The sequence below is a fragment of the Lonchura striata genome, chromosome 22 (assembly GCF_050655825.1).
Source record: "Lonchura striata isolate lonStrDom1 chromosome 22, ASM5065582v1, whole genome shotgun sequence".
NCBI classification, from domain to species: Eukaryota; Metazoa; Chordata; class Aves; order Passeriformes; family Estrildidae; genus Lonchura; species Lonchura striata.
In genome coordinates, this window is record NC_140724.1 from 6,672,282 (window position 1) to 6,688,488 (window position 16,207).

The 16,207-nt window shown below is 51.3% G+C and overlaps 1 protein-coding gene across 1 annotated transcript in view; it reads right to left on the reverse strand.

Annotated features, from left to right (window-relative positions):
* The window catches only part of ANTXR1 (ANTXR cell adhesion molecule 1), a 60,231-nt gene that overhangs the window by 20,358 nt on the left and 23,666 nt on the right, over window positions 1–16,207 (reverse strand). Inside the window, exons 10-13 of the mRNA XM_077789227.2 lie at window positions 14,681–14,779; window positions 9,914–9,983; window positions 9,606–9,684; window positions 6,524–6,619 (exon numbers count right to left, since the gene is read on the reverse strand). Of these exons, the coding sequence (XP_077645353.2) occupies window positions 6,524–6,619; window positions 9,606–9,684; window positions 9,914–9,983; window positions 14,681–14,779 (344 nt within the window). The remainder of the gene's footprint in view (window positions 1–6,523; window positions 6,620–9,605; window positions 9,685–9,913; window positions 9,984–14,680; window positions 14,780–16,207) is intronic.

The window sequence follows — 16,207 nt, forward strand, 5'->3', positions numbered from 1 at the left end:
CCCTCACTCTGGGACACTGAGACCCCCATTTTGGGGCACTGAGACCCTCACTCTGGGACACTGAGACCCCCATTTTGGGGCACTGAGACAATCACTTTGGAGCTCACACTGAGCCACTCACTCTGGGACACTGACACCCCCATTTTGGGACACTGAGACCCTCACTTTGGGGCACTGAGCCCCTCACTCTGGGACACTGAGACCCTCACTTTGGGACACTGAGACCCTCACTCTGGGACACTGAGACCCTCACTTTGGGACACTGAGACCCTCACTCTGGGACACTGAGACCCTCACTTTGGGGCACTGAGACCCTCACTCTGGGACACTGAGACCCTCACTTTGGGGCACTGAGACCCTCACTCTGGGACACTGAGACCCTCACTTTGGGACACTGAGACCCTCACTCTGGGACACTGAGACCCTCACTTTGGGGCACTGAGACCCTCACTCTGGGACACTGAGACCCTCACTCTGGGACACTGAGACCCTCACTTTGGGGCACTGAGACCCTACTTTGGGGCACTGAGACCCTCACTCTGGGGCACTGAGACCCTCACTCTGGGACACTGAGACCCTCACTTTGGGGCACTGAGACCCTCACTTTGGGGCACTGAGACCCTCACTTTGGAGCTCACACTGAGCCCCTCACTCGGGCACACGGAAAGCAGCAAAGCCAGTGGCACCTGGTGCCACCCCACAGCACTGGGCACAGCAGGCCCAAAGGCCCCACGCCCGCTCAACACAACCAAAAACAACCCAAAAGATTGCAAAAGGCCATCACAGGCACTCTGTGAGGACATGGGCCACACGGCCACCCCGTCCTGGGCCAGAGGAGCCCCAGAGCTGCTGAGGAGCTGGGGCGGGTCAGGCCCAGCCCGGCCCGGCGCGGCCGCGCTGTTTGCCCAGAGCGTTGGATGACCCTGAGCCATCCCGGCAGCACTGCCTCTCCTGTCCCTGTGTTTGGGAGAGGGAGAACACCATGGTTTGCTGCCTTGGGTTTTAGCTTTTGTGTTTCTCAGATTCTCTGCTGCCCGGCGTGTAACTCTGAGAGTTCACGTTAGGTGTTAGCAGCTTCTCTTCACAATCCCTTCCCAGCTGGAGAACCAAAGACAACCTTACCCAAAAAGCACAAACAGCAGCAAAGGGAAAGGGGTAAGCCAGGGGGCTGAGACTTCATCACCTGGAGCTGCAATTGGACAATGGAACCCAACTGTACACGAACCAAAACTTATAAAGGTGTAGAAACTCGTAGCCAGGATCCATCTTGGGTTCAACCTGGGTGTAGCCCTTGTGCTGCCCAAGGTCTGTCCTTTTAAGGCCTTTTATAAATCCCTCTTTTGTCCATTTAGCTCTGTCTGGTCTCTGTTCCAGACCAGCCTTGCCAGGCATTGGGTTCTGCCCGGGTTTGCTCTCCAGGTGAGGAACACCTGAGGACAAAGGTGAAGGACAGGTCTCCGTTAGCTGAGCCACTCCAGATCCGTGGAGAAGCAGCACTTTCTGATGGAGAACCCAGGGGCAAAGCACAGGAATGCTATTAGCCACCTCCAGGAAGGTTCAAAACATCGGGAAGGATGAATTTGCTGTCGCCCTGAAATTTCTGTAGCCATTCAGGCACAAGAAAGCACTTGCTGATCCAAATTTTGCAGGTTCCAGGAATGTGTCTGCGATGTTTTCCATCCTGGGAGCCCAGAAATCTCCAGCAGCTCTCAGCGTCCAGCAATCCCCCAGTAACTATCCCTGGAGTTTTAGATGATAAATTGGGGCAATATGTTTCTTGTCAGAGGAGCATATCTGCTTTAGGATGGGACAGATCATCATTTAAAATGAAGCAAACAGTACAAAATAAGAAATAAAGGACTTTGCCTCTAATTAGGACTACAGTTTGGAAGCATGCTGTGAACTGAGCAGATTCTTCTTGTCCTTAATTACCTTCACTCTTCTGGAAAACACCGAATATATATTCTTGCTGTCTTAATAAACAAGGATTTTAATAGCATTAACTATGATCCATCTGACTAATTTCCTATTTTTCCCCTTCCATATTTATAGTTTTGACCTCTCAGTCCTGTGACTGCTTCATATTTGAGGTATGAGTCGGGTAAAGGAGCATTTCCTTTTTATTTCTGTCATATCTTCTGTGTCTTCTCAGTATCCATGAAACCCTTGAAGATCTGCTCTATACTTCAAAGCTAGCACAAGCAGGGGCCTGCCCCAGTTTCTTCAGCAGCAATAAAATGGAATCTTCTTCTCAGAGATGCAAGTAGGAGGTAAAGGAGGTCCAGTGGAAAGTTCACTCATCCTTTTCAGTTGACCTCTCCTGTCAGCCTGGGAGCAGGTTCAGGAAGCTCAGTTTTAACTGATTAAACTACAACAAAAGGCTGCTTCACCCCAGAGATTTGGAGGTGAGCTGCACAAACCAAAATTCAATGCAGGATCACAGCACATGTCAAAATCATTCACCTCTGGAAGAGAGGCAGTCGCAGAGAGGAAAAGGCTCAGTTTTCATCAGCCCTGGCACAGGTTGGAGCCTGCCTGCAGCCCTGCAGGGAATGCAGCAGAAATGCAGGGTCTGCACAGGTCCTTCCCTCTCCTGGGCTGCTCCACTCACGCAGACAAACCAGCTCCGAGCCACTGGGGAGCGTCCAGGTGTCTGACCCACTTTCTCTGGAAGAACATAAAATCCCTTTTCTGGGCAAAGGAAAACCATGGTGGCCACTTGGAGCCGTGCACAGGAGCCCTTGCCCTCACTCACTGACTGCTGGGGAATTTTCTGCTTAAGTGATCCTGCGCTTCCTCCCCCAGATGAACACAACTGCAGAGGGGCCGGTGTGCTCGTGGGAGAGGGAGGGAATCAGAATCCAGGGATCTTTGCAAGGAATCTCCATCCAGCCAGCAGGGACCCTGCCATTTTATAGCTCTGCAGAGCCTATGCATTTCCTCCCCTTCTCCTCCACCAGTTTGGCCATGTGGTTTTAATCTATATTTTCTGTATTTTCTCCATCCAGCTTTTTGTTTCCAAAACTTCTGGTCAGCTGCAGTACAGACTGAGAGCCAAACAGATTGCTGGGTTCTTCCAAGCTTACTTCCAGAAAACAGCTTTAAAGTTAGAAACTGCTCTTAGGTGCCTAAATACCAACACCTCATTCATCCGCCAGCCACACCCCTGTATTTAAAATCGCTGTAGTATGAAAATGAGCGAGGTGGGGCAGATTTCCTACGTGGGCAAATAACCCAACCCAGCCCAGCCCCTCAGGCCACCCTGCACGGCTGCAGCAGGGAGACAAAGCTCAGAGCTGGAGGAGGTGTGATGGATGAGCAGCATCCCTGCAAGGGAGACCCTCCCAGCAAGGGAGACCCTCCCAGCTATTACATTATTTCTGCCTTCACTGTCCATCCAAACACTTGAGGCAGCTCCATTCCCAAGCCAACCTAACGACGTGTCTCCTTAGGACAGTTTTGGAGCTTTATTATCTCCTTGGCTTACCTCTACATTCAAAGCTATTTGATTTATATCACCATTAAAGCTGAGGCTCACGCTGGCCTCCTGCCCAGGACAGCTCCAGCCCTGGGCAGCTGAACAGCCTCCAGCACACCAGGGCTCCTGCTGTGGATGTCTGGGCTGCTCCAGGCTGTGCTGGGCTCAGGAAACAGGAGGGATGGGAAGACAGGCAGGGCCTGGGGACAGCCAGGAGCTGGGATCTGCTGGGATCTACTGGGATCTGCTGGGATCTGCTGGGATCTGCTGGGATCTGCTGCTCAGCTCAGGAAAGGTGGGGTCACCGTGTTGGAGGTGTCTGTGCTCATTTCCTTCTTGCCATCCTTCTTGTTAGGAGCACAGTTTGGGGAGTTCAGCACGGCAGAATTGTTCCTTTGTTCTCTGTTCTTCAGTGAACCTCCCACAACCTTTGGAGAGGTTCCTCCTGCCTCCCATGCTTTTGTAATATCCTCCACAGGTATCCAGGGGAATTGTGCCTGTGCTGGTACATCAGGCACAGCAAAGAGTTATTATTGTTCTGATCTAGTAAGCAACAATTGCCTCTACTGTAAAGCGAGTGCTGAATTCCAGGCTCCATCCCAGAGCCCTTCTGAGACCAATAAACTTGGATGCATTTGGAAACAGCATTCCTTCATGGACGAGTGCCAAGGAGATACTGGGCTCCAGATAAACCTCCAGAGTGAGTCTGTTGACTCCAGTCCATTTACTCCAGGGATGAAGCTGGCTCAGTGTCTTTCCTGAAGAACTGCTGGATAGTAATGACTCCTATTTAATTAAAAAGCACGCCAAGAGGAATTTCAGGGTTTAGCAATGTGCTTGTCGCTCAGAAACAGATTTATACTTGGTAAGAGAAGAGTTTGTTGTGTTTTTTTTTCCTTTTTCCCCTGACACATCCCCAATTATCTCAGAGACGTCCCTGGGCTGGACTCCACGGCGATGTCTCCGGGTCTGCGGTTTGGTTATTCGAGGTTGGAGCTCTGGGCTGTTGTGCAAAGCAGTTCCTCTGCCCTTAATTCACTCCTGACAGCTCTGCATTCCTCCCCGTGCCACTTCCAGAGCTCTGCTGGGCTCCCTTTCCCCATCCTGACATCTGGGCACTCCTCCAGGGGTTTATCTTTGGTGCTGTGGTGGTTTTGGGTGAGCAGCGAGGCATCCTGGCCGCTGATCTCTGCCAAACACACCGGATGCCCTCCCGGAGAGGTGGGAGAGATTTCCTGCAGGCTCTTGGAATAAAATCCTTCCAACAGCTACAGGGAAGTGTTTGACTACGCTGGGAAAATATCAGTGAGATAGTCCCCACTTGCAGACCTTGCTAGGAGGGAATGTGGGAGGTAAAGGAGGAGAGTGAGGAAAAGCTTTTATCTCCAGCAAATGTTTTAAGTGGAGAATTTAAATCTGGAAAATATTAAGCTTTTAAATTTCATGTGGACCAGAGACTCCCTCTCTCTGCTGCACCCACCTTGCTTATCTGGACTATTTTTCACACTCGGGGCTGTTACATGACCACTGTCCTCACATGATTCCACTGCAGCAGAGCCACGGTGCCCTCATGACAGCTCCACATCCCCTCCATGCCCTGCTGCTTTTATTTATGCCTTTTTCTCATCAGCCTCATCTTTCTGCTTCACAGAGCCTCAAAGCAGCAGCATCACTGAGAGCATTTTCCCTCTATCCCCTCAATTCTCCAGCCCCCAGTCTGCACAGGGCACATCTCCCCTGGCTTCCATGCAGCTGTGCCAACAGAAAGCTGGCCCAGCTCCCCTGGGAGCGTGCCATCTAGTTTAGACAAGTAACTGAGCAACCTACCACGCTGCTAGTCCTCTGGCCAATTTTAGAACCATTTTTTTAAATTGTTCTGAAAGTCCAAATAAATATTTTTTCCATTCTGGTTTTCATCTCGGGACTGAGGTGCCAAAGTACTGTGAAGAGAAGTGTTTTATCCCCATTTTCAGCCAGGAACAGAAACAGACAACTCAGATTTTTCCTGCAATATTTCCATCCTTGTTCTGGGTACCACAGCACAGAGTGGTCCTGCAGTTTGTGGCTCCAAAGCTCTCTGCCCTGCCCTGTAGGTTTGCTACAACACGGTGCAAATTTACAACACCGGGTGTGTGACTGAAAATCAGGAATAATGGTGGTGACCCAGAAACTGGGGCCAGTTTGGGCAGCCTTGAAAGCAGTTTGTGACAGGTCACAAACCCAGGCTCCAGTCCTGCTGACATTCCTGTGTCCTTAATTCTACATTTGCAGCACAAACAAGATCCAAAAGAAGAGCATGGTGAGCTCCACAGCAATGAGCCCTCGGCCTGATCCTCGCTGGGAAAGGCAGAGCCAGGCTCAGCAGGGATGCTCAGGGAGGGACAGACAGACAGACAGACAGACAGCAGCGGAGATGAGAGCTCATCTCCAGTCCTGTGATTCCCTTCTTGCCTCCCTTCACCCCTTCCTTCTCCCCTGTTTTTTTCTCCTGATTCCTCTCTGCCCTTTTAAAGCTTTAACTCTGTGATTGTGCTGCTGAACTTTTGTGAAAGGGCCTGGAGGAAAGACAAAGCTCACTGAAGCACAGTCAGACTGCCACTGCCACTGTGACATTCAAAGTGCTTTTCAGTGATCTAGGAAACCCAGCTCATCTCACAAAAATCTGGACACCTAGCCATGTCTTTTCCTTGCAGCCGAGGCAGGAGCAGGACTCCAGTGTGGGTTGATCAGTCCTGCCCTTCTACAGGAGCCCTCCAGCACGGGGATGCTGGCACCAGGGTTAGAAAACCCACGCCAGGCATGGCAAGGAATCCATTTCTGCCAACTATTTCCATTCTGTGACCAAAAAACAGGGCTAAGAGGCTCCTGACAAGGTTTGGGTGTTGGCAACATGGGTCTAATCCATGGCTGGGCAGATGAAACAGGAGCCCCAGGCAGAGCCTGCAGTGGCACAAACCCTGGGATCAGTCCTGTGGAAAACTCTGCCTCCTCCCCCCTCATTTCTTGCCAAAATTCTGCGGGGTGATGCTGAATTCTGTCACTTACCACGGTGCAGCAGAGGGGCCAGAACCACCAGAGCAGAGCCAGGGCCAGCAGGAGGAAGAGGATCAGCAGGGCGATGGCCAGGATGGTCCCGTCGGACTGGAGGAGAGCAGAGAGAGCTCAGTGTGACACCAGGACACCCCTGAACTGGGACACCCCTGACACTGGGACACCACTGAACTGGGACACCCCTGACACCCCGACACTGGGACACCACTGAACTGGGACACCCCTGACACCCCGACACTGGGACACCCCTGAACTGGGACACTCCCGACACTGGGACACCCCTGACACAGAGCTGTCCTCACACATTGTCGCAGGCACATTCTTCTCTCTCTCTCAATTCAGACTAAAATTCACCTAATGTTCCCCAGAATATCTTAAAGAAAGATTTGAAGAAGAGCTCACAACACAGTCATGGAATCGTGGAGGGGTTTGGGTGGGAAGGGACCTCAAAGCCCATCCAGTGCCACCCCTGCCAGGGGCAGGGACACGTCCCTCTGTGCCAGGGTGCTCCAAACCCCATCCAGCCTGGCCTTGGGCACTGCCAGGGATGGGGAAGCCACAATTCTGGCAAGGATTCCCTGCAGTTTAAGCAGTTTCCTTGCAGCTCTTCCCTCCTGCAGGCCAAACGTGCTGGTGTTACAGCTCCAAGCTCCCAGAGATCTCCAGGGCCCTTGACCCAGGTCCTGCTGCTCCTCTCAGCTGTGCTGACTCAGAGCAGCTCTGCCAGGAGCTTTCCAAGAGCTCTGAGATCCAGCACGAGGACACACAGGGAGTTTCCCCATCATTAACTCCAGGACATCTCCTCCCCTCGGGCTGGGACACTTCTCCCAGTTTAATGCATTTTCTGCAATTCTGCAGCAGAACTGCAGCTGTGCCTGTGACCCTGAGCTGTGCCAGCCCCCCTGGGCCAGGCTCCTGCTGCTCCCAGAGCAGCAAGGCCTGGCCTAAACCTCTCTGGGATGTTCCTGCTGCACCAGGGACACCCTGAACCCCCAGGCAGTGCCAGGCTGGGACAGCTCCAAGGACAGGCTGAGGACAGGCTGACCTGCTGTGTGACAAATGCTGCAATCCCTGCAGCCTGACCAGCTCCCACCATTCCAGGACACAGAGAAATGGAAGAACAACCAGGCTGGAGAGCATTTTCCAAACCCTCTGCTGGTGCAGAAAGAGTTTCTGGAGAACTTAGACCAAGACAACCTGATCTGTGACACTTGGAAGCAGGAGGAGGCAATCCACACGGGAGAAAAATTCACCCAAGGCATGTCTGGAAATGGAACTTGGACCCCAGTGTACACAAAAAAACCTCATTTGAGAAGACAGAGCTGTTCATCTGGGGCTATTCCTCATCCATCATCTGCAAAATGCAACCTGCTGGTATTCAAGGCTTTAGAAACTGTGATCTCAATGCTTTACTGCCCTGAAATTGTAGAAAAAAAATCAGGCTTTTTATGTCTAATAGTTATCTGCCCTATAGCCCCATATTAAACCAATTATTTGGTCGTTAGGAGTATTCTAAAATCAATTTTCTAAAGTACAAAACAAATTAAAGTAGCTTTTAAACTATTTTCTAGGGAGCTTTTTTTTTTGTTTACTTTACAAAATAGAATTTATTTTCACTTTCCCTTCCCCCAGGAATGACCTGTAAAGGCCAATTTTTGATACCCCAGCACATCTGTTCCTCTGCAGCCCAGCTGGCCTGGCCAGCTGGGGTTTGTGCATCACAGGGCAGAGGCCTGGGCAGGGCTGGAGCTGCCAGAACTCCCCAGTGGCACCCAGAATTCAGCTGCCACTCTGTGCAGTGCCTGGCTCGTACAGCTCTGGTCGTGCTGAGGCAGAAGCTGAGGGATGAATGATTCAGCCAAGTTGAATGATAAGCAGGAACAAAATTCTGCCTGCTCAGAAAGCTCCACTGGTGCTTTGAGATCTCCCTCCCAGTGTGGTACAGCTGCTGAGAAAGGGCTGAAGCATTTCAAATGTCTGATTTCATTCCAGTGAGGAGCTGCACATCACAACGCAGCATTTAACTCTTTCCTCTCTTCCAGTTCCCCCAGGCCTGACCCAGCACCAGCAGTGAATCCCTTTCCAAGAGCTCCCAACCCCACCAGCCACCTCTTGCTCATTCTTCCAGCAGGGAGTCAAAGTCCAGCTGACTTTCCTGACTTCATTTTTGCTCTTTGCTTGCCAGGAAAGCAGCTGTCTGCTTCAGCCGTGCTGTTAATTGAATGTTTGCTTCCCTGGATTAACTCCAGAGAGTCCTTGAGAGTGGACAGTTGCTAGAAAAGGACAGCTATTGCTTACAGGGAAAAAGGGATTGGGCAGTGCCAGGCAGGCACAGACACCTCCAGGGCACTGCCAGCCCAGCCCTGGTCCCTGTGATACCTTCAGTTCTAACTTCTGTGGTTTTCAGGTTCTGGGCTGCCTTAGGGTGCAGCTCGGAGCTGCACGTTAAGTGTTGTGGGCTCTCTGCACAGAGCAGGGAGACAAAACAATTCCTGCTCTAGCTGGGGACCGAGGACAACCACCCAAATCTCAGGCCCAAGGGCACAAACAGTGTGGAATGAAGAGAGGAAAACAAGGAGGATGGGACTGCATAACCTAGAGCTGGAATTGGACAATTAACCCCAATATGCAAATGGAGCAGAACTGATCAAAGTGACAGACCCTGTGACAAGTTGTGCATTTTGTGACCATTTGGGTTTATCTTGGGCTCATTTTGGGACCATTTTGGGGCTCATTTTGGGACCATTTTGGTTCATCTTGGGCGCTGCCCAAGGTGGATCCATTGAGGAGATGCTGTGAATAAATCCCTGCTTTATTCTGTAACTCTGCTCCAGCTCAGCCTTCCCAAGGCATCACCTGTCCCAGCACAGACCTGGAGGTGTCACTGAAGGCTTGGCCACATTGTGGCACACAAGGCACCCGAAATGTCCCATTGCCACACGTTCAAAGTCCCCTTTGAGGGGGGACAGGCTCCTCACAGCAGGCAGAGCCAGCCTGGCAGCCCTGCTGCTGCTGGGACACACTGCTGGTGCTCAACCCCAGCACTCCCAGAAGCATTGCAGGAGCCACAACTCACACAGTGTGTGCTGGAGATGATGACAGAGCTGGAGATGAAGCTCAGCCCGTCGTTCATGCTGACTTGGAGAGCTGCTTCCCTGGAAAAAACCAGCACCAAGTCAGGGCAGCTCACACACAGCCCTCTGCCCGCTCAGAAACCCCTTTACAGGTAATTCCCAGTGCTCCCTGTGCTCCCGAGCACAGCTGGGGATGTGAACATGGTGAACACGAGGGGATGGCAGCCACATGGGGCCCAGGAGAACAGCAGGGCACAGGGAGCACACCCAGCCCCCCCTCCCCACGAATATTGGGGCAGCAGAGACGTACATGCCAACCTCCCTCAGCACAGGCGCTGGGCACAGCAGGTAGGTGTCCTCCACCACGAAAGGCTTCTCATCTGGAGAGGGAGAGAGTGGCATTAGTGCCAAACCACCCACACAGAGAGCTTTCCCTTGCCACAGGTAAATAAATGAGCTGGGGGATGAGGAGCTTGTGGGGTTAGGAAAGTTGTGTATAACAGAAAATTTAGCATTTCAGAAGCATCTGAACCTCAGTTAAACCTTCCAGCCTGAGCTACACTGGTGTTAAAAGTGATGAGGGAAACTCCCAAGGAGCAGGAGCACTGAGTGATATTCCTGCCCTGTGGACTGGAGCCAGAGCTCTGTACCACCACGGGTGCCCAGCACTGCCAGGAGCTGCCCAGCCCATTTCCAGCTCCCTGCCTGTGCTCTGGGGCACATCTGCAACCACAGGGCTGCCCTCCCCCTGATTTCTGAGGAGATCATGAATCCCATGAATTGATGACGCTGTCTCGGCGCACACATGCCAAGAAAATGAAGATCAGTGTCTTGTTTTCTCCTTTCCCAACTCTGGCAGCGAGGCCAAAGGCTGCTCCGTGCCAGCACTCACAAACCAAAAGCTGCTCCATCCTGCAAGGCCCTTTCCTCAGATCTCCTTAGGTTTTTGTTTCTCTTTCTCTCCCTGCCCACCCCAGCCTCTCTAGAAGGTTTATCAGCCCTGGCTGAGCTCCAGGCTGGCTGCAGGCACAGATCAGATTGTTTGGAGAATGTTTTGTGCTTCGCCACAAAAATGAGCTGTGCTCTAAACAAAAGAGCATCCATTTGGTTTGCATAACTCTGGCCCATCTGACTCCTGCCTGGAAAACTCACCCAGGGAAAGCAAACAAAACAACACTTCTGCTGCAGGACACATTTCTGCATCCAGAGAGGGGCTGGAGGCTCCCCATGGTTATGGACACATATTGTAATATTGGCTTTTTGCAAATTTTAAAATGGAGTCTATATATGTGGTGTTAAAGTAACTTTGTAATAGAGATATATTTTTCATTTCTGTTAATTAAGCTTAGAGAAACAGCTGATATAAGTTTGTTTGTGTTGAAATGCCTGCTGGGGTGGGATGCCACCCGATGAACACAGGGTGAGACACCTGCACAGATCTGCCACCCATCAGCACCCACCCTCTGAAGGCAGCGTGGCACAGGGCCCTAAGACTGGAGGGGATGTTAAAAAAAGGCTGAAAACACAACCCAAGAACACACATGCTCTAAAAAGGCAGAGCCAATAAGAAATACACCAAACAATTCTTAGAACAGGTAAACTACTCTGAGGGAGTTTACTATGCACAAGGACCTATGAATATGCAAAGCCTGATGTAATTAAAAGTATTTCAGGGGTATCCCAGAAGATAACAGGGGGGCCATAAAAACCTCTGCTCTGTGGTCCTTGTCTCCTGCTGTCCTGTATTACACTTTTGACATTTTCACAGGAGACTGACCATGGTTTTCACATAACCTCTGCTCTGGGGTCCTGGTCTCCTCTTGTCCTTTATCCTTTTGGACATTTTCACAGGAGAGTGGCCGTGTTTCTCACAAAGCCTCGTGCCAGAGGCTGCATGCTGTGCTTGCACTGCTGCCAGGGCTGCTGGCAGGGCTGGGAAGGGAGGAGGAGCTGCTGATTTTGCTGCCCTGATGTCATTTGGGCTCCGGGCTGGGATCGCTTTGTCTCCTTGGACATTTCACACCAGGGATGCCCCGGCCTTGATCAGCCCCAGATGACCCAAACTGGCCAGTCCTGGGGCCTGAGCAGCCCCAGGAACAGGGGAGGGTCAATCCCACCACAAAAACACTTCTGGGCTCTGTGGGTGCCCTTTCAAGCAGGTACCTGACACTGCTCAGTGTTCCTGCACCTGAACAGCTCAGTGTAGCCTGGAAAATCTATTATTTCCAGCAAGAGGGAATAATTTCTTGTGCCATCAGCAGGGTGTAACCTTCTGGCAAGCCAGGACTTGGAATATTTCCTAACCACAATAATAAAAGCTTCAATGTATGCAGGATGCTTTAACACAGGAAAAAAAAATAAATTAAAAGAGATACAAGAACCCAATGAAAGTGACTGAAGGGGTAGTGGCACTTTCTTGTAACCAGAATTGGTTAATGGCTCACCCAAGAACCTGCTGGGCACTGAAATCTGACTGCAGGGATCCCCACAGAGGGCTTTGGGAAAGCCCAAAATTCCAGAGTGCCACTGCAACACCAAGTGCTGGCTGCAGGTCCTGCAGGACCAGCGGGGCTTTGCTCCAGGACAGGCTGCAAAGCTGCTTGCCAAACTTCCCAGACACCACAGAGCAAGGATTTCCCCCTGGTCCCCAGCAGCCTCTCAGCACCCCACTGAGCTCCCATGCTCAGGGCAGAGCTCAGCCCCTGTGCCCAGAGCTCAGCCTCTCCTCCCAGGTTGGAACTCTGTGCAGAATAAAGCCAACCCTCCAGGTTTTAACTCTGTGCAGGATGGAGCCAGCCCTCCCAGGTTTTAACTCTGTGCAGGATGGAGCCAACCCTCCCAGGTTTTAACTAACTGTGCAGAATAAAGCCAATCCTCCCAGGTTTTAACTAACTGTGCAGAATAAAGCCAATCCTCCCAGGTTTTAACTCTGTGCAGAATAAAGCCAACCCTCCCAGGTTTTAACTCTGTGCAGGATGGAGCCAGCCCTCCCAGGTTTTAACTCTGTGCAGGATGGAGCCAACCCTCCCAGGTTTTAACCAACTTTGTGCAGAATAAAGCCAATCCTCCCAGGTTTTAACTCTGTGCAGAATAAAGCCAACCCTCCCAGGTTTTAACTAACTCTGTGCAGGATGGAGCCAACCCTCCCAGGTTTTAACTCTGTGCAGGATGGAGCCAACCCTCCCAGGTTTTAACTCTGTGCAGAATAAAGCCAATCCTCCCAGGTTTTAACTCTGTGCAGGATGGAGCAAACCCTCCCAGGTTTGAACTCCTTGCAGGATGGAGCCAATCCTCCCAGTCCTGCTGCTGAGCAAGGCCCTGATCACAGCTCTGCTCAGCCAAATACTCCTCATGCTTTCTACAGATGTTCCTGGGGTTTTTTTTGGTTTTTTTTACCCCATAGCTATGAACATTATGAGTCGATGCTCTCTTCACCTGCCACTTTTCCCTGCCAATAATCCCAATAAAACCCCATTAGCTCATGCCTTTAACCTCAGCACATCCTAGCCCTGCTCGCTCCATCTCAGCTGGGATAATTTAAGGTTTCAGGAACTGTTGGCTCAGTGTTATCTTTAAAAATACTTCCCCTCCCTGATACAATCAGAGGCACAGAGGTTTGAAGCAAACAAGGAGAGCTGAGCTTTCCAACCTCCATCAGGTTTCCATGAAATCCTGCTTCAGTTCTCTCAGGGAGAGGGTTTGAGTTGTGTCACCTCAGATGAGCCAAAACACCTCCCGAATTCTCTGCCCCGCCCACCAAGAAATGACTAAATGAGAGGAAAAGTTATCTGTCATAATTGTCCTTGAAATGCACTGCTGTAAGAGCAAGGAGAAATTCTTTACAGTAACTATTTGTACATTTATTTCTATTTTATTTCCAGCCCTGCCTCAGCAAACTCCCCCTGCTCCAAAGAACAAGTTACCCAGATGCTGAAAACACACCCAGCCTTTAGACCTCCACTTCCCAGAGATTAATTAATACATATATTAATTTATAAATTAATGCATTTAACTTACACTGGGCAGGGTCAGGACTGCCTCCAGGGCAATCAGGCATTTTCTGAGCAAATCCCAGGTTAGGAATCCCCTGCTCAGCAGAGCTGCAGGAGCAGGGCACAGAGCACCCCAAACCACAGGTGAGGGGAGGGAACCACACCTGATCCTGCTCTGAGCACCCCAAAACACAGGTGAGGGGGGAGAACCACACCTGATCCTGCTCTGAGCACCCCAAACCACAGGTGAGGGGGGAGAACCACACCTGATCCTGCTCTGAGCACCCCAAAACACAGGTGAGGGGAGAGAACCACACCTGATCCTGCTCTGAGCACCCCAAAACACAGGTGAGGGGAGAGAACCACACCTGATCCTGCTCTGAGCACCCCAAAACACAGGTGAGAGGAGAGAACCACACCTGATCCCCCTGTGAGCACCCCAAACCACAGGTGAGAGGAGAGAACCACACCTGATCCTGCTCTGAGCACCCCAAAACACAGGTGAGGGGAGAGAACCACACCTGATCCTGCTCTGAGCACCCCAAAACACAGGTGAGGGGGGAGAACCACACCTGATCCTGCTCTGAGCACCCCAAACCACAGGTGAGGGGGGAGAACCACCCCAAACCACAGGTGAGGAGGGAAGCTCACCTGTCCCAGCCAGGGATGCTCAGGCAGCAGCAATCTCCCTCGAGCACAGGATCCCTTTGCCCCACAGCTCTGCTCCCACAGCCGCGGCGTTTGGAGGCGCACAGGGCTGAGAGGAGGCAGGGGCAGGAGGGAAAGGGAAAAAGAGGAAAAAGAGGAAAAAGAGGAAAAAGAGGAAAAAGAGGAAAAAGAGGAAAAAGAGGAAAAAGAGGAAGAGAAGAATAGGAAGAGGAAGAGGAAGAGGAAGAGAAGAATAGAAAGAGGAAGAGAAGAATAGAAAGAGGAAGAGAAAGATGAAGAGGAAGAGGAAGACCAAGACCAAGAGAAAGACCAAGACTAAGAGAAGATAAGATAAAGATAAAGATAGATAAAGATAAAGATAAAGATAAAGATAAAGATAAAGATGAGATAAAGATGGAGCAAAGCCCGGGGCTTACTGAGGGTGAGCGTGTCGTTGATCCTGAAGCTGCAGAGCACGCGGTCCACGTTGCGGGCGTGCCGAAAGCCGTTCCCCCTGACCACCACCTGGAAGGACTCTGCCAAAACAGGCTCCAGTTATTGCTGAGGGACAACCACGGCACCCCAGCACCCACTGCTGCCCCCCAGCAGCCGGGAACGCTCCCTGGGTCAGCTCCCCCTGCCAAAACCGCTGCTCCACAGCTGGGGTGAAACCTGCTGCAAGTGCACCTGGCAGGGAGGAGGGCTCTGTGCCTCCAAAGCAGCTGTGGGTCTGCTGGGGGACAAAACCTGCACTGGGAGAGAAAATAACCACGGGCAGGATTCCACGGCTTGGTGAAGGGAAGAAGATGTTTGCTTTTACAAATAAACTGTAGGTTCGCTGATAAATGAAACTGGACATTGAAAGATGAAAGGAACAATGGGGGAAAACCCCTAAATTCCATAATAATTAAAAATTAAAAGGGAGGGTTGTACATTAGAGGGAAATCTCTGGTATCAGTTGTTTTGGGAAGTCTGTACCTCTCAAGTCCCTCAGCCAAGGGGGAAAGAGAGAAGGAAAATTAGGATAAAAGGGGCGGCTGTGTCCTCCAAAACTTGGAGAGAACCCAGGGGAATGCCCCATGGCCTCTCCCTTTATTGGAATAAAGAAAAAGTACTCCTCTGCCTCCTTTTTGGACATAAACCTCTGATGTTTGTGGATTAATTTCCCTGACATGCCCAATTTCCATGTGGATTTTTGGAAGCAGGGAACAATTCAGCACAGACACGCTTGGACTGGCCTGCAGTGGAAACATGAAGCTTCAAGGACACTGAGCTCTGCCCTCCCCACGTGTCCAGTTTAAATGGCAGAAAGTTTTGGGTGAAAAAAGGAGAAAAAAAAAAATCATCTCGTTCTTGGCTCTGCACTCCCCAAGTGTCCATTTTAAATGGCAGAAAGTTTTGGGTGAAGAAAGGCCAAAAAAAAAATCTTCTAGTGAGAGATAATTTGGAGAATTTTGGGTGTTCCTTTCCCAGGCAGCTGCAGGGGAAGCAGCCCCACAACTCCTGTGCCCCTCTGGGGAGGGACCTGGCTCATCCCCACTGCAGCCTGGCTGGGGAAGGGGATTTGAACCCAAAAGTGGGCAAGGCAAGCAGGAGAGAGCCCAGAGCATCAGGGACAGCATCATCAGGGACAGCATCAGCGACAGCACCCAAATTCCAGCCCCAGGAGCAGGCAGGAGCCTCCTTTTTGTGCAGGTTCAGCTCCCTGCCCTGCATTTCACAGCCCCCGTTTCCTCGCTGCCCCGAGGCCCTGCACGCTGTACTTGTCAGGAAAAGCAGATTTCTGGAATCTGGGCTCCCTTCCAGGCCCCGCTGGTTTGCAGCCAAGCTGAAAATCATCGCAGCACATGCAGGGAAGCTGCTCCAGGTCCTTTGTGTGCCGGGGCAGCTTTTGGGAAGGGCACAAGAGCTTTGCTGAATATCCAAGGGAAATCACAGAATTCTCAGGCTCTGGGGATGAGGGT